Here is a 21943-nt window from a genome sequence, read left to right on the forward strand (position 1 = left end):
TTTAGCTGTTTATACATGAAGTGTTTGTAGTTCCCTCTAGTGGAAAAAGGTAATAGTTACAATTATTAAATCCTAAATAAAATTTGAGTGATGGTTTCCTTTCAAAAGTCACACTGCAAAAACTGCACTGTAAATTTGCTGTACAATTGCTAAGATGTCCTGAATTAGTTGTTAGGTTGATATTTGCTTATCCAAATCATATCAAATAGTATCGAGGTCCTATTTCTCCCAGTAAATGAATTTTTTTTTTTTTTTAATCTTTCTAATTTTATTTTTAATCTTTTTTAACTTTTTTAATAAAAACTTATTTTTGAGAGTAGGTGAAAATCAATAAATCATATATATATATATATATATATATATATATATGTATATAATTTTTTCTGTCATAAACAAACAGTGAACAATACTTTCATTTACAGTATGTTAGTTGCTTCATGTACATTTTAAAATATTCAGGTTGCCAATAGATATTATGAATGAACAATATTCATTTCATAAATTAATATACATTTAAACAAATTAACAATAACCTAAAATAAATGCTGTAAAATCATAAATGCTCAAATCAGTATAATTCTAATGCTAGGTTTTTATGAAAAGATCTCATTTAAACAAGAGCTTACATTGTGTAAACCTCTCATCTTACAGCAGAGGGAGCCACTCATGCTAAAAAGGCGTCATGCTCACTGAAGTTTGTCCTTAGGGCGTTTGGAAAGCATTCTCAGACATCTTTAAGACTATATTATTTGCAGCAATAAAATATACATGCCCAGATGTAGCCATGTGAACATTTTCTGGCAAAAGGTTGCTCAGACATTATAGTAATGAAACTCTGTTTTTTATATCTAGAAAAGTATTTCCCTAATCTCGTTAAGCTACATGTTGCATCCAGATTTGGCCTGTTTTCATGTAGACTGCAGTATTTGCCATCCATTGTTAGTATGGACTTTGTGAAGGATCTCCTGAGGATGTTACATTTTGATGATTTGATGACATGAATGAGAGTGACTGTGGAGCGTGTCTGAGCAGGATAAAGACCCTCTGGGCTGCTCCCTTCATGAGGTTGTCTCTGTTGCATGTGTTTACCCAGAGAGTGCAGGATTTGAAAGATACTTGTCAAGGGGAGGCTCTTCTTATCTGCACTGCTGGGCTGTGACATGTCCCTGACGGAGTCCTGAGAGATATTTTCCGTTGTAGACATCAACCCTAACCAACTTCTTCCTGTCCAAATGGTCCAATTTCTCAGTGGGAGTCTTCTCTGCCGTTCAGAGCGGAGAAACAACTGTCTCTCACACTTGTTTCTGTCCAGACATGCTCCTCTAAGTCTCCTGCAGGCCGGAATAGACTGTTGAAGGGCTGACCTCATTCTGCAAACCTTCTAGTGTTCTATTGGAAGTCTGTTCTCATTTATGGAATCTTTTGGTTTGCATGAACTTCTGGCCTGGAGTTCAGTGTTACAACTCTACTGCTTTATTTCCCATGGTGGAGCTGAAAGGATTTGGTTTCAGCAAGTCCGTAGATAACGCTGAAAAGTTAAGGGAATTGCCCAGCTCTCCAAGCAGTTGTTTTCTGACAGATTTAGTTGAGTGTACTATAGAAATGGAAGTTTTACAGTGTGCTGGATGGGAGGGGTGATTGTGTTAGAAGGAACAGGAATGTTTTTTTCTTATCCCGTACCACCTCGCTGGGCCCCCTTTTTATGTCACCTTCCAAGATTTACGAGAAAGCTGTCAATGGTGTGCAGATTTGGAATATAAAATAACATAAAACACAGCCCTGGGAAGTATAGGTGGCATTGGAAATTTATGTTGAGCGAGTTTAACCACTGATGAAGCACATTCACTGGTTCACTTCCAAACAATATATATAATATATAATACACACACGCACGCACGCACACACACACACACACACACACACACACACACACACACACACACACACACACACACACACACACACACACACACACACACACACACACACACACACACACACACACACACACACACATAAACACACACACTGCCATTCAACAGTTTGGGATGGGTATAATTTTTTTTTTATGGTTTTAAAAGAAGGCTGCATTTATTTGACTTAAAAAATTATGAAATATTATCACAATTTTCTTTTTTAGAGTCATTACTCCAAACATCAGTGTCACATGATCCTGAAATTTTTTTTTAATAATAATAAATGTTTCTTGAGCAGCAAATAAGCATATTATGATATCTAAAGTATAACGTGGTTATAACGAGTAATGCCATTTAAAAAATATATTTAAATTGAAAACAGCTATTTTAAATTGTGATTATATTTCACAATATTACTGTTTTTAATGTATTTTGAATTAAATAAATGCAGTCTTGGTGAGCATAATAGACCTCTTTTATGGGATCTTCCCACCACTTACCCCTTTTGAAGCACAGAGATAAGCTACAGTGGCCAACACAGGACAAAGATTCATCATCCGAGACAGCAGAGAGTAACTAGCTCTCTGTAGAGAAGTTTGTCCATTTAGGGCTACTGTAGAAACATGATGGTGCAAAATGGTGACTTCACTGTAAAGGCAACTGTTCTGTATGTAGATAGAAATGGCTCCGTCTAAGGTTAATAAAAACATAACGGTTCATTATGTAAGGTCTTTATACTCCACTGAAAACATAGGTATGTACAGTATATTATATTGCATTTCTGTCAATAGATCCTCATAAAGATAGAGACATAAAGATAGAGATAAAGACTTCGTCTAGGTAGCCTATGTTAAAGGAGAGGTTTTTTTTTGTGTTTTTTTGCCCCTTACGTTGGTTTCCCCTAATCCTGTAGACCTGATTTCCTGATTTGAATTGATTGTATTAGGCCTCATTAGGCTAATTGAATGTTGTCGGTTTATGGTTGAGGTTCAACTTATAAGTTGGTGTCATTCTCATTCTTTGTGTTGCTTTGCCCTGATGAAGACCAATGCTGGTCGAAACACGTTGACTCTTGTAATTTTAAAAATTACTTAAGCCATACCTAATAAAGTCTTTTTAATTATTTCCTTCTCCTTCGTTTAAATCTAACTGAGTGCCTTGGACCTGCCACTGGCTTTTCCCTTTCCAAAGAGCACCTATTACAGACTATTTAACTCTACCTGAGTGCCGGGTTGAACCTCTTGCAGATCCTCATAAATATTACACACTGCACCTTTATGTCAGTATGTAGAATAAACCTTAAGTGCCTTTAGGATCAATAGAATCAATACAGTTTAATGCTGTTAGATAACACACACCAGGACTCATCAGAAGACTAGCAGTGGAGCTCTTAGAGCCACCGGAGATATAATGAAGCCAGGACCACCCTCTGCTCAGAGATGCTCCTTAACTAAACTCATTACTTTTTGAAGCAGTCCTATGCCCCCCTGGGTAAGCTCTGTCCAGTGTGCGCTCCCTGAGGAAGCAGTGTTTAGCATGTAAATGCCCTCCTGTGGCCCGCCTGCTGAATTCTTTACCCAGCAGAGAGCCAGAGAGGTCCAGACAAAAGCCTGCTGGTGTCATGAAGGCATGCCATGCATTCCATGTCATTGTCACTGAGCCTTTGAAGTTTAAGATGGGGTATCCCTCTGTACTCCCCAATTGCCTGCCCCCCTTTATTGGTCCTGCTAAGATAACATTTATGTACATGCACACAAAGCGAGAAAGGTGCTAGACATGTATTTTGTTGTGTTGTTTAGATGCATTTGTGTCTAGGTTTGATTCAGGCTGAGAGTGTTTTTATTGTGCAAACTGGCTTTACCATCATTTGGGTCCTGCAGATTTGTTTTTACAGGGTGAACTGGGTTTATGGAGACCCAGTGCAGAGGTTACAATCCCTTTTAGCTGTAAAAACACTTCATATGGATCTTCCATATGCTCCTTAGAGAGCTCATACTGTAGGTCACTCAACATAGATCTTGTAGACGATGGGTAGCTTAACCTTCTATATCCATTTGCACTTCCTATGTGTGTTTACTTTGGGATAGTTCACTCCAAAATGAAAATACTCTCAAAATGTGCTAACCCTCATGTTGTTTTAAACCCATTTGACTTGACACCACCATGGCCAGCATTTGTTTTCACTGAATGGACAAATTGATTCATAACTGATGAAAATTCATTGACATTATCTTAAAACAAATTAAAAAAAGTATTTTATTAGTATTTAAATTTAATTTAAATTTAATTGAATTTACTTTTATTGATGAACTATTCTTCCAAGCTTTTCTTAATGTAATCATATTCAAATGCAGCTAAAGAAGAAATTGTTTAAATTTGGTTTGTTGAGTCCCACTGTCTCTCCTTCACAAAGGACTTATGTTGAAATGTTTACAGCTTTTGTCAGCCTTAGTTCATATCAGGTTCACTAATTTTGTCATATGGTACAATGGTATAATGTTATATGTGATGTATAGTTCTCTCATGGGGGACCTGAAAGGTGAGGACAGATCGGAGGAAGCTACAATGCATAGAAAGTTCACTGGACACCAATAAGGGCTTTTGAGTATCCTGTGGCTTTTTGGCAGGGGTCTGATTACACGCTCAATTATCTTACTGACTGCAGCGCTTTTATGAAGCGTTAAGGCCAGGACACACCAAGCCGTCGTTCGGCTGTCTGGCAATGCCGGGCTGTTTTTGAGTCTGCTTATTTTTTTGTATGTTCTGCACTGTTGGCTCTAGTCAGATTGGTCTTTGTTTTTTGGGTGAATTCAGCATATTGAATCATCGTCGGGCTGTAGGTGAGGGAACTTTATTGGCGGTTCAGTCAGTGCATTAGAATAAAATCAAAAGTTGTTTACAGTTCTTTGTATATCTGCAATCCAAGTTTCAGGTTCCCCTTTTGAATGACAAAAATAGACTATTGATACCTGCTGATATATACAGATATTAACTTGTGCGCAGGCACAGAACTCAAGTGATAGTTGACAGTCACCTTTAGTCCTTTTGGTGTGTTCAAGCGCAGCTTTTTGGCCGAGACGCAGCCGTCGAAAAGCGAGAAAACTGTCAGCTTTTATCTGCGCTAGTTCTCGTCAGCTTGGTGTGTCCTGGACTTTAAACTAGGCAGGCATACCCATGTCATATGAATCACACAAAAAGTGCATATATTTATGGGTTTGATCATTTTGTCTGGAATAGATTTTCAAGCTTGAGTGTCTCTGTGTCACGTCACAGACACAAGGGAAAATGGTGCGAGGACTCAAGTGCAGAAAATGATTAAATATTTATTTATAACAAATAAAACATAAATGCAAAACAAAAACCCACGAGGGGGAAAACGTAACTAGAAAACACATAAACTGAAACTGAACACATACCACAAGGAAGTCACAGGGGAACGGAAAACGTAGACAGTACACAAGGATCCAACACAGACTGACAAACACAAGGAGCTTATAAAGGGAAGAAATCAAGAGGGAACAGGTGGGAGAAATCAACACTAATCAGATAACAAGGGAGAGGGATCAGACAATGACAGGAGCACATGCAAGACATGACAAAACCCACATGTGCACACAAGACAGGACAGGCATGTGACATTACCCCCTCCTTAAGGAGCGGCTACCAGACGCTCCACTAGGGACGGGCGGGACAGACCAGGGCGGGACGGGAGGGACAGACCAGGGCGGGACGGGAGGGACAGACCAGGGCGGGACGGGAGGGACAGACCAGGGCGGGACGGGAGGGACGGGAGGGACAGACCAGGGCGGGACGGGAGGGACAGACCAGGGGGGCACGGGAGGGACAGACCAGGGGGGCACGGGAGGGACAGACCAGGGGGGCACGGGAGGGACAGACCAGGGCGGGACAGGGGAAACAAACAAGGAAGGAACAGACAAGGGAGGGGTCAACAAGGGAAACATGGGGAAAACAAAAAGTTCAGGAGGCCATGGTGGCACACAAAGTTCGAATGACCAGGGCGGCCCGCCGAAGTCGGGAGGCCCACCGAGTTCAGGTGGCCGGGGCGGCCCGCAGAGTTCAGGCGGCCAGGGCGGCATGGGTAGAGCAGGGCGCCAGGGAGGCGCGGTGAGAGCAGGACTCCTGGGTGGTGCGGTCAGTGCAGGGAGCGCCAGGGAGGTGCGGTGAGAGCAGGACGCCTCAGAGTCGCACGGAGAGCAGGACGCCTCAGCGGCGCACGGAGAGCAGGACGCCTCAGCGGCGCACGGAGAGCAGGACGCCTCAGCGGCGCACGGAGAGCAGGACGCCTCAGCGGCGCACGGAGAGCAGGACGCCTCAGCGGCGCACGGAGAGCAGGACGCCTCAGCGGCGCACGGAGAGCAGGACGCCTCAGCGGCGCACGGAGAGCAGGACGCCTCAGCGGCGCACGGAGAGCAGGACGCCTCAGCGGCGCACGGAGAGCAGGACGCCTCAGCGGCGCACGGAGAGCAGGACGCCTCAGCGGCGCACGGAGAGCAGGACGCCTCAGCGGCGCACGGAGAGCAGGACGCCTCAGCGGCGCACGGAGAGCAGGACGCCTCAGGGGCGCACGGAGAGCAGGACGCCTCAGCGGCGCACGGAGAGCAGGACGCCTCAGCGGCGCACGGAGAGCAGGACGCCTCAGCGGCGCACGGAGAGCAGGACGCCTCAGCGGCGCACGGAGAGCAGGACGCCTCAGCGGCGCACGGAGAGCAGGACGCCTCAGCGGCGCACGGAGAGCAGGACGCCTCAGCGGCGCACGGAGAGCAGGACGCCTCAGCGGCGCACGGAGAGCAGGACGCCTCAGCGGCGCACGGAGAGCAGGACTGCTCAGGGGCGCAGGGAGAGCAGGACTGCTCAGGGGCGCAGGGAGAGCTGGGCGCCTCAGGGGCGCAGGGAGAGCAGGGCGCCTCAGCGGCGCAGGGAGAGCAGGGCGCCTCAGCGGCGCACGGAGAGCAGGACGCCTCAGCGGCGCACGGAGAGCAGGACGCCTCAGCGCCGCACGGAGAGCAGGACGCCTCAGCGGCGCACGGAGAGCAGGACGCCTCAGCGGCGCACGGAGAGCAGGACGCCTCAGCGGCGCACGGAGAGCAGGACTGCTCAGCGGCGCACGGAGAGCAGGACTGCTCAGCGGCGCACGGAGAGCAGGACTGCTCAGGGGCGCACGGAGAGCAGGACTGCTCAGGGGCGCACGGAGAGCAGGACTGCTCAGGGGCGCAGGGAGAGCTGGGCGCCTCAGGGGCGCAGGGAGAGCAGGGCGCCTCAGCGGCGCAGGCAGGGCGTTGGGGAAACTTCTCCAGTCCAGCAGTATCCACCGGCACTGGGACCACCGGAATACGATCTGCTGGCATTGGGACCACCGGAACATGATCTGCCGGAACTGGGACCACCGGAACACGATCCACCGGCACAGGGACCACCGGAACACGATCCACCGGAACTGAGACCACCGGCACACGATCCACCGGAACTGGGACCACCGGAACTGCCTCCGGGGCTTCGGATAAAGCCCTGTGCTCCTTCCACGCATGCAGGACTGCCACCACAAAGCATCCCATCACAGCCCTCCAGGCCGTTTCCGGACTCGGGACCACCGGAACGGAGTCCACCGGCACAGGGACCACCGGAACACGATCCACCGGCACAGGGACCACCGGAACACGATCCACCGGCACAGGGACCACCGGAACACGATCCACCGGCACAGGGACCACCGGAGCACGATCCACCGGCACAGGGACCACCGGAGCACGATCCACCGGCACAGGGACCACCGGAACATGATCCACCGGCACAGGGACCACCGGCGCACGATCCACCGGAACTGGGACCACCGGAGTGGTGGATGACACCCTGTGCTTTTCCCAAGCATGCAGGACTGCCACCACAAACCCTCCCATTACGGCCCTCCAGGCCATGTCTGGACTCGGGATTCCCGGACTCGGGACCCCCGGAACTGGCACCGAGGGAGAACTTCTCTGCTGAGTCCTCATAGTAGGGTTGGATCCTTCTGTCACGTCACAGACACAAGGGAAAATGGTGCGAGGACTCAAGTGCAGAAAATGATTAAATATTTATTTATAACAAATAAAACATAAATGCAAAACAAAAACCCACGAGGGGGAAAACGTAACTAGAAAACACATAAACTGAAACTGAACACATACCACAAGGAAGTCACAGGGGAACGGAAGACGTAGACAGTACACAAGGATCCAACACAGACTGACAAACACAAGGAGCTTATAAAGGGAAGAAATCAAGAGGGAACAGGTGGGAGAAATCAACACTAATCAGATAACAAGGGAGAGGGATCAGACAATGACAGGAGCACATGCAAGACATGACAAAACCCACATGTGCACACAAGACAGGACAGGCATGTGACACTCTGAACATTTGTATGTTTTGCCTCTTGCATGCTTGTCTCTGAACATACAGTATATAGGATTTAATGGACTAATAAAGTGGCATACGATAAAATTCTAGACAGGTTAGGCAGGTGATGTGTCCCTTTTTAAGGTCTTTCCCCTGTAAGTGGTCCAATGTGGTGTCTGTTTAGGGCTGACGTAGAAATTAGAGGTTATGTGGGTCACACGTGCTCAGTTTGGCTTCTAAGAGTGAAATCATCAGACAAAGAGCAATGTTACTCTAAATTGCAGCATGTGTTCACTAGGTTTTCCCCTTTGGCTGGTGTTAAGAGGACATTAATCTGTAATTTATCTTTCATTTAATCTGATTTTAAAGCTACACTGTGTAACTTTTTTAGTTTATTCTTAGCTAAAAACACTTAGTTCTTTCAAAAATATGTGCTCATTAATGTATATTTACTTCTTTCATGTAATAAAGTATTCTCGTAAATTTATAATATGCCATTGAAAATCCATACGGGTGAGGGGTTTGAATGCCGGTCGCCATGTTGCCCCTCCATCTTGAAAGTACATTAGCCAAAGAGGGACATACCCGTAAATTCAAGCTTCGCCTTTCGCGTTTTAACACTCGATGGCAGTCATGAACGAGGTCGAACTGGAAGCCATGTTAAATTTGGACTAAATCGGCCACCGTAGGAGTTCAAACGAAATCGGAATTGAGAGGAACAGAAACTATTATTCACTGGATTGTCATATACCTTTTCACCGCTAGATGGGGGAAAATATCACATAGTGTAGCTTTAACCTGTCTTTTCCTTTAGTAGGTGATCCATCTATATTGGATCTATTTTGTGCCTCTGCGTAGCCACAAAGCACAAAGCGCGATTATTTTAACCCAGACTCCTTTTAAATCACAGTAATGTAAAATAATATATTATGCTATGTTTCGTTCCCCTTTTTTTCCCTGTAAAACATTATTTTGTTACTTATCAGTAACACACACTAAAATTAAATAATTTTGAGGGAGTTTACTTTGTAAGTTCCTCTACCTAAAAGTATGTAAACATTATATTCAGGGAGACTGTGTGACCATAGACCTTTCTCAGTCATATTTCTTTGATAAAACATTTTAGAACAAACAGTTATAGTTCCGAATTTTAAACTGCTTTAAATTGACCTTAAAAAGCCTGTACGAATGTCTGAATGTAATGCTGTTTGACTAATTAATGACAAATCTCAGTGGGGAAAAACCCCAAAAATATATTTGATCAAGTTTTGCTGTCCTGTCTGCTCCTGTTTACTGATGCAGTAAACCCGTGTCACATCTGTTTCAGTGTTATTATGGATCAAGGACACCTTGTTTGCACATCTCATAACTTCTGCTTTTGGCATGTCAGCTTGAGGTGGAGGTTCAGACTCTCTCTGCATTTAAAAAGAAAGCCTGTGGACAGCGGAAACAGGATGAGATGCTGTTATTATCCCTGTGCTCAACTTAATTACAAGCACTCAACAAATTCTCTGTCACCTGTAAACACAGAAACCTTTTGTCCAAATTCTCAAGATCCTTTCATTTATCTGACAGTGTTTTCCTACTCTCTTCAATGCAGCGCCAACCCTTTATGCAGTATTTTTCAATTATCCATCATCCATCCATCCATCCATCCATCCATCCATCCATCCATCCATCCATCCATCCATCCATCCATCCATCCATCCATCCATCCATCCTGTTTTCAATTGTAATAGACTGTAAATATAATATTTGTGACACCTAATATTTTTGTGGAAAACTTGATAAGCTTTTTCAGGATTTGATGTTGAATAGAAATTTTAAAAGAACAGCATTTTTTTCAAATAGAAATCATCTTTGACATTGTAAATGCATTTTGCCACTTTGGATCAATTGAATGCATATTTGCTTAGTAAAAGCAGGCTATTCATTTATTTTCTGTCTGATTCCAAAATTTAAACAGCAGTGTATAGTTTTCATCTATTTTTAATTATTGCATTAATTTGGTAATTTAGTTTAAAATATTTATGAGGCCATGTAGATTTGATGGACACCATCCTAAAAATAAGGGATTAATGACAACAACAATCTTTTTATTTAAACACACCCAAGGACATTACATGTCCAAAACACTTTTCTCATCAGCGAGAGGAAGGAAATGTCAGGAAAGCTCAGTTTCCTCATAGGAGTTTGCAGAGGAGTGTATGGAGAGGTTTTTGGCCACCCATCCTCTCTGGCTGCACATCCCACATATCATGAACACCTCAAATGTTGGTGTTGTTTTGATGCATAATTAATACCAGGTTTACTCAAAACAAATCTCAGATGCCAAACTTTCCGAATTATTAGGTTCCCTTGGCACTCAAGATCACATAAAGAATATTCCAGTTCAGTCACAAAGGAATGAGGGACTCCCCAAAAGACAAGAAAAAATCACCAGCCCCTTTTTTCTGTAACTGCAAGGAGTAAATGCTGACATATATTTTACAATTCATGTTAAATCACATCCTGATGAGTGCAGCTTTCATCCTCCAAAAAAATCTATTTGGCTGATGGCAGGGAACACGTTGGCCCTGAACGTGTGCAGAGAAAGGTCACGACTGCGAGGGAGTCGCCGTGGAGAATTGTAAACTAAGATTCCCACCCATGTAGGACCAGAATTATGAGGTTTAGCATTAACCCTTATGTAAAAGCTAACAGCAGGACTTCTGCCAGTTATTGAATTGTTAGTTGCTTTGGTGATATATGTGACATTTTGGCTTAAAGTAATAAGAAGCATGTGCTGCTGTCATGTTCTCATAGCTGCTCGTGTTTCAGTGTCCTTGTGGGTAAAGCTGTGTTTGCGGTTCATTAACCTTTACTTCCTGTGTAACGAGACCAACAAAGAACGAAAAAAGTCATACTTCCTTTAACCTGCAGTGAAGACTCGAGTCTAAACAACTTTATGCGTTTCTTGCATGTAGGAAATAGCAGAGGTCTATAATAAAATATTTGATGTTATTGGTTGGTTAATATGGATGTTTTGGGAAGGATTTTCTTCTCCGATCTTTAACAAATGGGCTCTGCTCTAAAACCCAGTTCGATGCTTACAGGTAGCATTTTAAGACAACGTTAGTACAATTCCCATTATGACCTTTTCCCAAAGGCAGCGATAATACTTTCTTTTAGCCAAGTTCTAATGTAGCTTGCATGTATCCTCCTTGTAGAAATAATTATGGAAGCTTGTTTCCGCCACAGAAGACAACATTTTAAAAGATTTTTTGTGACTTTTTTAATCTCACAATTGAGTTTTCATCTCGCAATTCTGACTTTTTCCCCTCAAAATTGCGAGATATAAAGCCAGAATTACGCAATTCTGACTGTATATCACGCAATTCTGACTTTTTTTTAGAACTGTGAGATAAAAAAACTCGCCATTACGAGTTATATAGTCCAATTCTGAGGGAAAAAAAAATGCAGAATTGTAAGTTTATCTCACAATGTAGTATCTCACAATTTTGACTTTATAGCAATTGTGTTATAAAGTCAGAATTGCTAGATATAAACTTTTTTTATTGCCATGAATTTTAGCTTGTTCTATTTTATTTTGTCACTTTTTATCTCTCATTTATCTCTCTTTATATCACAAAAAGTCAGATTTGCAAGGGGAAAAAAAATAATTACCGTTTTTATTTGTATTTTATTCTGTGGTGGAAATAAGCTTCCATTCATAATGCACAGCAACATGGTCAATAAAAAATATATACTTTCTTACTATACATAGTATGGGTTAAAAACTGTATGTGAAAAGAATAGTGTCCAAAAATTCACAGTATAAAACAATAGGTGAAAAGTTCCTGGAGAGGGAGTTGGGAATTGCTATAAACTGACTCAACTGACGCTGTAGGTCACGTGACATGATTTATACCATTTAGAATGTACAGTCTTGTTCAAAATAACAGCAGTACAATGTGACTAACCAGAATAATCAAGGTTTATCGTATATTTTTTATTGCTACGTGGCAAACAAGTTACCAGTAGGTTCAGTAGATTCTCAGAAAACAAATGAGACCCAGCATTCATGATATGCACGCTCTTAAGGCTGTGCAATTGGGCAATTAGTTGAATTAGTTGAAAGGGGTGTGTTCAAAAAAATAGCAGTGTGGCATTCAATCACTGAGGTCATCAATTTTGTGAAGAAACAGGTGTGAATCAGGTGGCCCCTATTTAAGGATGAAGCCAACACTTGTTGAACATGCATTTGAAAGCTGAGGAAAATGGGTCGTTCAAGACATTGTTCAGAAGAACAGAAGTACTTTGATTAAAAAGTTGATTAGAGAGGGGAAAACCTATAAAGAGGTGCAAAAAATGATAGGCTGTTCAGCTAAAATGATCTCCAATGCCTTAAAATGGAGAGCAAAACCAGAGAGACGTGGAAGAAAACGGAAGACAACCATCAAAATGGATAGAAGAATAACCAGAATGGCAAAGGCTCAGCCAATGATCACCTCCAGGATGATCAAAGACAGTCTGGAGTTACCTGTAAGTACTGTGACAGTTAGAAGACGTCTGTGTGAAGCTAATCTATTTTCAAGAATCCCCCGCAAAGTCCCTCTGTTAAAAAAAAGGCATGTGCAGAAGAGGTTACAATTTGCCAAAGAACACATCAACTGGCCTAAAGAGAAATGGAGGAACATTTTGTGGACTGATGAGAGTAAAATTGTTCTTTTTGGGTCCAAGGGCCACAGGCAGTTTGTGAGACGACCCCCAAACTCTGAATTCAAGCCACAGTACACAGTGAAGACAGTGAAGCATGGAGGTGCAAGCATCATGATATGGGCATGTTTCTCCTACTATGGTGTTGGGCCTATTTATCGCATACCAGGGATCATGGATCAGTTTGCATATGTTAAAATACTTGAAGAGGTCATGTTGCCCTATGCTGAAGAGGACATGCCCTTGAAACGGTTGTTTCAACAAAACAATGACCCAAAACACACTAGTAAACGGGCAAAGTCTTGGTTCCAAACCAACAAAATTAATGTTATGGAGTGGCCAGCCCAATCTCCAGACCTTAATCCAATTGAGAACGTGTGGGGTGATATCAAAAATGCTGTTTCTGAAGCAAAACCAAGAAATGTGAATGAATTGTGGAATGTTGTTAAAGAATCATGGAGTGGAATAACAGCTGAGAGGTGCCACAAGTTGGTTGACTCCATGCCACACAGATGTCAAGCAGTTTTAAAAAACTGTGGTCATACAACTAAATATTAGTTTAGTTATTCACAGGATTGCTAAATCCCAGAAAAAAAAAATGTTTGTACAAAATAGTTTTGAGTTTGTACAGTCAAAGGTAGACACTGCTATTTTTTTGAACACACCCCTTTCAACTAATTGCCCAATTGCACAGCCTTAAGAGCGTGCATATCATGAATGCTGGGTCTTGTTTGTTTTCCCACAATCTACTGAACCTACTGGTAACTTGTTTGCCACGTAGCAATAAAAAATATACTAAAAACCTTGATTATTCTGGTTAGTCACATTGTACTGCTATTATTTTGAACAAGACTGTACTTTTTAATGGTCACGAAATTCGGGGTGTGATTTCGGTCACACCTACATTAGAGTCTGATTAAATTGTTCTAAATGAGGTTCCATTTCAGTTAGGACACTATCTCAGAAGGTAATTGTCAACATAGGCAGTAGACATCAAGGCTGCTTACTAGGTTTTACCACAGAACCACTGAGAATTCTTCCAGCACTGTCCACTTGAAATCTAATTGCTATGCTGAGTCCATTCTCGATTCACTGTGTTCATGGCTGGGTTTGAGGATTGTCCACCTTAATGCCGCTCAGCATTTGTTAATGTCATTCCCACACTCACCGTGAGCAGCCCCAGTGATTTTGGCTCTGCCTCCTGATGAATTGTTCTGAGGGGTTGACTTCTCCATTGTGCCTCAAGGGGTTTGGCAGACGTTGTAGGTTTCTGAAATATCTGCATGCCTCGTTGTGTGCTTTCACTGTTTAAGATGAGATCTCTAGAGTTTTCTTTGAACCAAATCCCCCCGGTTTAGCTTTTTATCCAGTTTACATCAAAACCCCAAAGAGTGATTATGCATCCTAGACTCATCTTAGTATAAATTCAGCTCTGTGGATAATAATAAAAACACAACACAAGGCTTCATTGTGTCTTTTGGCTTATAGTGTTACTCTGAGGTGTTTAAAAAAAACTCAGAGTTAAAACAATATTCATTAATATTTTAGAATTTGAGTTTTTTATTTTTTTATTTACTTTCCTCCACCCTGTTAAAAAAATAATAATCATATTTTTCAGTGGATTGCTTTAAAGTAAAAGCCAGACCATAAGTATTGGGTTATGTTGTTTTTATTTATTTATTTTATTCTTAGTTAATTGTCTTTTTAATTTTGCCAGTATTTTGTCATATCATATTGTTGTCCATTTGTTTGACAATGCGCACATTTAAAATTTTAGATAACTTTGTGCACTTTAAATGTGACTTTACGTAATTAATTTTCAGGGATTTGCAGACCATTTCGAATATAGCATTGTGTGAATATGTGGTGGCATATTCAAATACATTGTATACACTGAAAAAAATGTTTTACATTCTGTAATTAATTCTGAAATTTACAATGTTGAATTAAACATTAAACATGTTTGTAAATTTCTTCAGGAGAAATATCTGTAGTTTGACACTGCTTATAGTGTCAGTTAGTATGTGGAGGGTCTCTGTCACCAGCTCCTGTGGCTTGTCTGAACAAGTGCACAAACTCTAGATAACTCTGTAACTGAAGCACAGAACATGTGGTGGCCTCTGTCAAAACTAATTGTGAGTTTAGACCAGAGAACAAGATTTATAATGGGGGTTGGTTTAAGCCTATATGTTTGACATGAAGTTAGCGAGTTTTTAGGCAGTTTGTCAGCTCAAAGCTGGAGTGTGGAATTAGCTACTGTATGAAATTCATTGGCATAGTTATGAAATGATTTATGAAATCTCTATCTTCAGGGAATGCAATTTGTATCAAGAAAGCTCTTAATAAGAAAGTTAGGTTACATGTTGGGTCTTTGTTACACTGTAATTATACATGTAAGTACTGAGTAATATTAAGTAACTACATGTACTTACTATAGCTTTAGGTTTAGGGTTTGGTTTAGGGTTAGTTGCATGTAATTATGCACAATTTATAGTAATTACTATAGTAACTACATGTAACATATTTAAAAATGACTGTAAAATAAAGTGTTACTGAAAGTTGTTCTTACTAGGTAGCATAATTTGGTTTTATAGCATCTATTAAATGTATATAATAATTAGTGATTGCATATTGGTATACATCAGACATTCTGATTATATCAATATGATATCTTTTTAGCTCTCTTAACATACAGATAATTTATAAAATGTATAATCTTACTATATGGACTACTGTTTAAAAGTTTGAGGTTGGCATGTTTTGAAAGAAGTCTCTTATGCTAATTTATGCTGCATTTAGTGAATAAGAAATACAGTAAACAACTTTTCAAAATCATTCTAATATGCTGATTTGAGGCTCATTAATAACATTGTGCAGCTTAATATTGAATTAGTGATACTTTGGATGTTTTGATGAATAGAGTTTAATGTCTTTTTTGATCAATTTGTGAACATGCTTTATGAACTACCAACCTCAAAATTGTCAACTGTAAAGTGTCTCTATTGCAGCATTTCATAAACTACCTAAATGTATTTTAATGCCTTGCAAGCACTGGTATTTCCTTCAGAAAAAGCAAAAAATAATAATAATATTTTTAAAATTATAATTAAAATCAGTTTCAGCAAATGACAAAAGCCCCTGTTTAAAGCATACGTGTCTAAGAGGTGTTTTTAGCAGCTTGTTTCTGTGTAACAGTGGGTCTCTGGAATTTTTGTGCCCCTATAAAGGCTGTAAAAGTTGAAACAACTCAGCGAAGGCATTTAGAAGCACCGGAGTATACAAAAGGACGCCTTGCAGGCATTTTTTGGTAAGAATATCTATCATCAGAGACACTCTTTCACAAGGACAAAGGGGAGATGGAGCTACGGGGGAGGAAAAGGTCCCAAGCTCGGCCAATGACGAAGCAGCCCCCTGCTCTTACTCCTCCTCTAAACTTTTCCTGCATGGCTTGTGGGCTGATTGTGGTGACTTTACGGTGAGCCAGGGACGAGTCTCTGAGTGTGTTGTGTGGATTACTGTTGAGGGCATGTCAGGATCCTGTTTGAATTGCTGAATGACTGGACGTGAACATGATGTCTGAGCTCAGGTTTTGGCTGTGCCTCTTTATTGTGGTGTGCTTGAGGATACGCCACACACATGGCTGGTTCTGGTCAGGTGACTCGAATGCGAAGGGCGCGCAGACACCGGCCTACCTGACTACCGTAAGGCCCACATCCGGACAGAGGACAGAACCGTCCAGAACAGCAGGTACAAGTGCTTCCGTAACTGAGGTGGGAAAAGAGGTCAGCTACAATGGAGGTCATTTTGAGGGGGAATCAGAGTTTATATCCAGGTCTGGGTTGGGGGTTGAGTCTGTAAATGAGTCATGGTCTGAATTTGCTTCTGGATCCGGATCTGGATCTTCTCAATTTGAAAGACAGGATGCCTATGTTACGTCAACCAACGTTTTGGGTATTTCTGATCAAAATGCCAGTTTGCATGTGGGAAACCTCAAACTGGAGACCAAAGTGGACCAGATGGATGGTCAAGTGGACCAGATGGATGAACTTCAGAGCCTCAATGACCCAGTATACAGTCAGTTTGAAAAAAGCATTCATGTTAAAAATGTTAGCACATATAATAACTTAAATGGGCGTAATTCTACTGAGCATGATGATTATGATAACACGACATTGTATTCCTCTGAATACTCTGTCTCAGATAATCTACTAACCATTGAAAGTGAGTATTTTGTAGCTAGCATGCCTGTTGTCGAATCCTCTCGCTGCTTGCCAGTCGATCCTGATTTGCCATTTTGCACCAGAATGAAAGTGGAGAGTTTCATGGTGCCCAATTTTCTAAATCAAAGCAGCATGGAGGAAGTTCATGTGGTTTTAACCCAATGGGCATGGCTTTTGCGTTCAAACTGCCATCATAGTTTGGAATGGTTTTTCTGCCTGCTGTTGACACCGCGGTGCGGCCCGCCTGGATTGCCGCCCCCGCTGCCCTGTCGCAGTTTCTGCGAAGTCCTGCGTGACAGTTGCTGGACGCTCCTGGATGAGGGCCGCCTCCCCGTGGAGTGCCACTCTCTGCCTGAAGAGAAGCATGATGGGTATCGGTGCTTGTCAGTTAGTAACCATAAAGGTAATGGACGGTTAGAATGCCATCTCTCTCAAAAAAGAGAGATGCATTTTCAACCAGTGCCACCTGTCTGTCTGTTTGTCCTCCACCAGTCCTGGTGAGGGTTTTGTTTGTCTGTAAGTGTTGTGTGGTCCTGTAAGCACTCAAAGTCTTTGGGGAGATGTGTTTTAACACATTCACTTTGCACACTTGTCAAAACTGCATGGATGACTGCATGTCACTACTAAATCAAGACTTTGCATGTTTATGTGTTTGTATTTCAATACACATGCAACTCTCAGTTCCCACGGTCTTGGATTGTTGTGGTTTCCAGAATTATTTTCTTCTTTTATTTCCCCAGCTCTAAAATATTGATTTTGCCTAAAAATAGGGATCAGGATTTTTGCAGTTGATACCGACCAACGGTTTCTTATCATCGTGATGGGCCGATCCCGATCATTCAAGATTTATGAAAGGGATATGCTTTCTGTTGTCTGTCATTGTTAAGCCGTTGCACCCTGAAGGAATTTTTTTTAAATAATTTGCATGATTTCAAGCGGCATACTTAAAAGTAAGGTAAAGTCTCATCAACATGGTCTTATTTGATAGTAAACCTTTCAAATGTTGGAGGGTCTTATGCTACAACACTGCTAGAAAACCCTGGAAAAAGTGATGCAGTTTATTGGTTTATTTTGTTATTAATTATGCTTGACATGATGACTATTAGAAAGTATATATGAGAGGTCATAAAATAAAGTTGAGGCTTGTTTACAATCATGTCAACTGCATCCAGGCTAACTTTTATGTTGATATCTCAAGGCAAAATGGTATAGGTAAAATTTGTATAAAAATGGTATAATTTTTAGTAAGTCTAAAAACCTCTCCAAACAAGAAATCTGAGTGTTTTAATGAACATTAGAACTACTTGTAAATGCTACGAAGCATAAAACATATTAACACACACAGAATAAGTAACAAGTAGTTAGATACTGGTCGATGAGTGAGGATCTTGCAGCGCTGTTTCAGCTGCACACTCCGATTCTATAACATACAGTAAATAAAGATCAGTCCAATTGGTTTCTACACATCGTCTCTACCCATCATATCCAAGTTACAGTTTTCACTAGTTGAGCTTTCAAATGACATTAGAAAACACTGCTTCATGATCGCGACACAATCGGATCCTGTAGCTTTAGCCAAGAGGCATGTCGTGTCATGCCACAGGGATTTTCTAAATTTTCGCTCGTTTGAGTCATGACTACCTTCTCTAAATACAGATGTGTTTCATTAAAGGAAGTATATGTAAGATTGTGTTCAAAACTGGTACTGCAATCACTTTCAAATGACTGTAGAGCAGTGTATCCCCCTCCCCCTCTCCCTGACTGGAGGTTGCCAGATAGGCTGCAGGATCAGCAGGAACGTTTGTAGCTGCAGCTGTGGCAACTAGAGCAGAGCTGGCAACCCGGATGCCCAAACACTACTAACTTTGTGATTGGTCGATAGGCTGGAGCTTCAGGCCAAAACACAACATGTCAACATCAACTTCTGTTGAGGGCTGCAACAACAACTTTTAAATGACAATATCCTGGCTGGACTACTGTTGTCAGTGATAGAAGTATTTGAAATTAACATGATTTCGTAATGTCTAATGGCATATAAGGGCCATTTTATGATTAATTGAAATACATTTCTTACATACAGTTCCTTTAAGGTTTACTAATGTTTTGCTAAGTTACAAAGGGCGTCATGGGTGTCGGTGACAATTTTTTTATGGTTTTACTTCAGAAAATTTTGATTGTTTTGTGGGGTTGACCAAATTTAGGGGCCATTTTCAATTAAAAATAAGTTTTGGTCATTCATTTTCTGACAATGCCATTTTGGGGGTCTGAACCTTTTGAAAATGGGTTTCTAAGTGCAATTTATGAAACAATACCTTTCTTGTATCCTTGGTAACTACAATGCACATGCTTATCATAGGTTCAGTCTATAGGCGCGTTGTGTTTGTTTACTACTGGCTTGGTATGTGTAAGTTGGTGTTTTTAGTCATTTTCATGGATCCATTTGAAAGGAGATGGTTTTTACAATGGTGTCATCTCTGTATGTGAAAAATGTAAAAGAAACACTATTCTGTTTTTGGTACATCATTGTCGTGTAAACGTGCCCTAACTTGACTACCGATCAAGTCATAGAATGTGATTATCGGCTGATACTGATACGCGGCAGATCGATTAGAGCATCCATAGCTTAAAATTGTGTCTTTGTTTATCTGTTGAATGTAATGAAATCAAGAATGGTTGGAAATATCCTGTCATTTCATTGGTCAGAAGGTGTTGGAATCATAACTCTTAACATCTTTGAGCACTGAATACATCCAGTATCAACAGATCAACACATTCTTTGTAATCTAATCTTTTAAGGACATTTAATTTAATATGATATATAGCAAAAAGACTGCTAAAGATTTATGGTTCAAACTGTAACTTCTTCCTGTGCATTGTAATTGCACAGATAAACATAGTTACATACATGTGGTCAGACTTGGTAAATGTAAAAGAATAAATCCGCAAGAGATTGTCAAACAATTTACCATAAAATACCCCACTTCTTAACCTACATTCAAGTAGGGGTATGTTAGAACTGTTATTTGTCAAGTTTAGGTAAATACAGAGGAACACCTCTGCAAATACTTCTCTAATGCATACTGTTCCTTATCTAAGTATGCAGTTAGTGGTCAAATTGTTAACCTTTCCATACATTACCAATAAGCTGGATATATTACATTCCTCCACGCACCCCTGTTAAGACCATGGAAAGTCCCTTTTACTCTGATTTATTAAATAAAAGCAATGCAAGTTAAACAGAATAATTTCGTGTGCTGTTAGCAGGCATGTTGAAAATGCCATGAGCTGTTCTGGTTGTAAGTTAATTTGGTTTTATTAAATAAAGATGGCAAAAAAGGGTCTGCTGTACTTTGCCTGGAACTATGTGTTTTTTTTATTGAAACATCAGCTCTTTTTATTAAGTATATGGCTGGGAAGCATACACTTTGATCTTGAGTTGTTTGTGACACTGGTTGCCGTTCATATGACTTTTCCCCCTCATTCCACAGTTTGTTCTTATCTTTGAAGGACAGATAAATGTTCATCGTCTCTGTGGCTGGAGGATAGAACCATCTGCATTCTAATAAGTATGTCTTTGTGCTGAGATGCAGTAAATGCAGCTTTCAGGTTACATTTTTGGCAAGAGTGACTTACAGAATTGCTAGTCCATATGTTCAGGCTGAATTTATGATTGTATTCCTCTGCCAAGTAAATCCTGAGAGCATTCAGTTGGTATTTTTTGTGGTTTTGTGATAAACATCTAAAACACGTTTACAGAATAAACTGTCATGTGAAGCAAATGGACATATATAAATACACAATGAGCAAATAGAGTCGTGATGAATAGCTTTGTTTTTTTTAAAATATGATTTAAAAACAGTTTGTTAACATTGAGACTGGCTTGATTTTCTGTTGCTGTTCATTTACAGTATTTTGGTGTACTGTAAGCTGTGCTTGCTGGGGCCAAATTGACTTTATCTTAAAAAGAGTGCCTAAAAAAGACTTTATCTTTCAGACAGCTTGTTGTACTGACAACTTTGAGTGGACATCATGGTTTAGGAGCTGATCCAAGTCATTCTGAAGGGGTTCAGTGGAAGAAAGTGTTTGAATTATTCTGAGAGCTTAGGGTCACAAAGCTCTCACATTTTATTGGGGACAGGTACAACTTTGGTGGCAAAGATGTTCTTAATATTTTTTTTGAAAGAAGTCTCTTATGGCTGCATATCGTTACATTTTGATATGAAAAGTTTCTTATGGCTACAAAGTCTATATTTACACTATTTAATGGCAGATATCATTGTGACAACTTACCCCATATATTGTGACTATTGGTGCATGTTGTCACATAATTTCAACATGTTTTAAAATAAACTTTTTTTTCTGGCCATTAATGGTCACTAGGTCTATGTATTTGCAAATATATAAATTCACTTTCAAAAATAAATCTACCTTGAAAAATATTCACTGGAGTAAGAAAATGTTAGTCCCTGTCTACACCTGGTATTAAGATCAACGCTAAACAGGCTCTAAAATGTTTTGAGCATGTCCACTTTCAACCACTTTCAGAGGTAGTCAAAATCGCAAATTGACCGGATTGTTTTCGTAGTGTAAACGCTTGTGTGGTTGAATGCGTTTGAACAGCCGCAAACTTACTCTCCGCCTATAGCCTAATGTATGAACATTATGGGAAGTACGCTATAGTCAGAGTTTGGTTTGAAGACGCAAAACGTACCAAGC

The 21943-nt window shown here is 41.0% G+C and overlaps 1 protein-coding gene across 5 annotated transcripts in view; it reads left to right on the forward strand.

Moving 5' to 3' along the window:
• col18a1a (collagen type XVIII alpha 1 chain a) overlaps positions 1–21943 on the forward strand; it is a 108514-nt gene that overhangs the window by 39381 nt on the left and 47190 nt on the right. For 2 of the 5 annotated variants that reach the window (XM_067444387.1, XM_067444389.1), the window contains exon 1: positions 16452–17630. The exons of 1 other annotated variant lie outside the window; for it this stretch is intronic. In XM_067444387.1, the coding sequence (XP_067300488.1) occupies positions 16577–17630 (1054 nt within the window). In that variant the 5' untranslated portion in view covers positions 16452–16576. Of the gene's footprint in view, positions 1–16451; positions 17631–21943 lie in introns of those variants that run through there. 2 more of the 5 variants (XM_067444390.1, XM_067444392.1) reach the window with 1 other exon arrangement.

Source organism: Pseudorasbora parva, chromosome 5 (genome assembly GCF_024679245.1).
Source record: "Pseudorasbora parva isolate DD20220531a chromosome 5, ASM2467924v1, whole genome shotgun sequence".
NCBI classification, from domain to species: domain Eukaryota; kingdom Metazoa; phylum Chordata; class Actinopteri; order Cypriniformes; family Gobionidae; genus Pseudorasbora; species Pseudorasbora parva.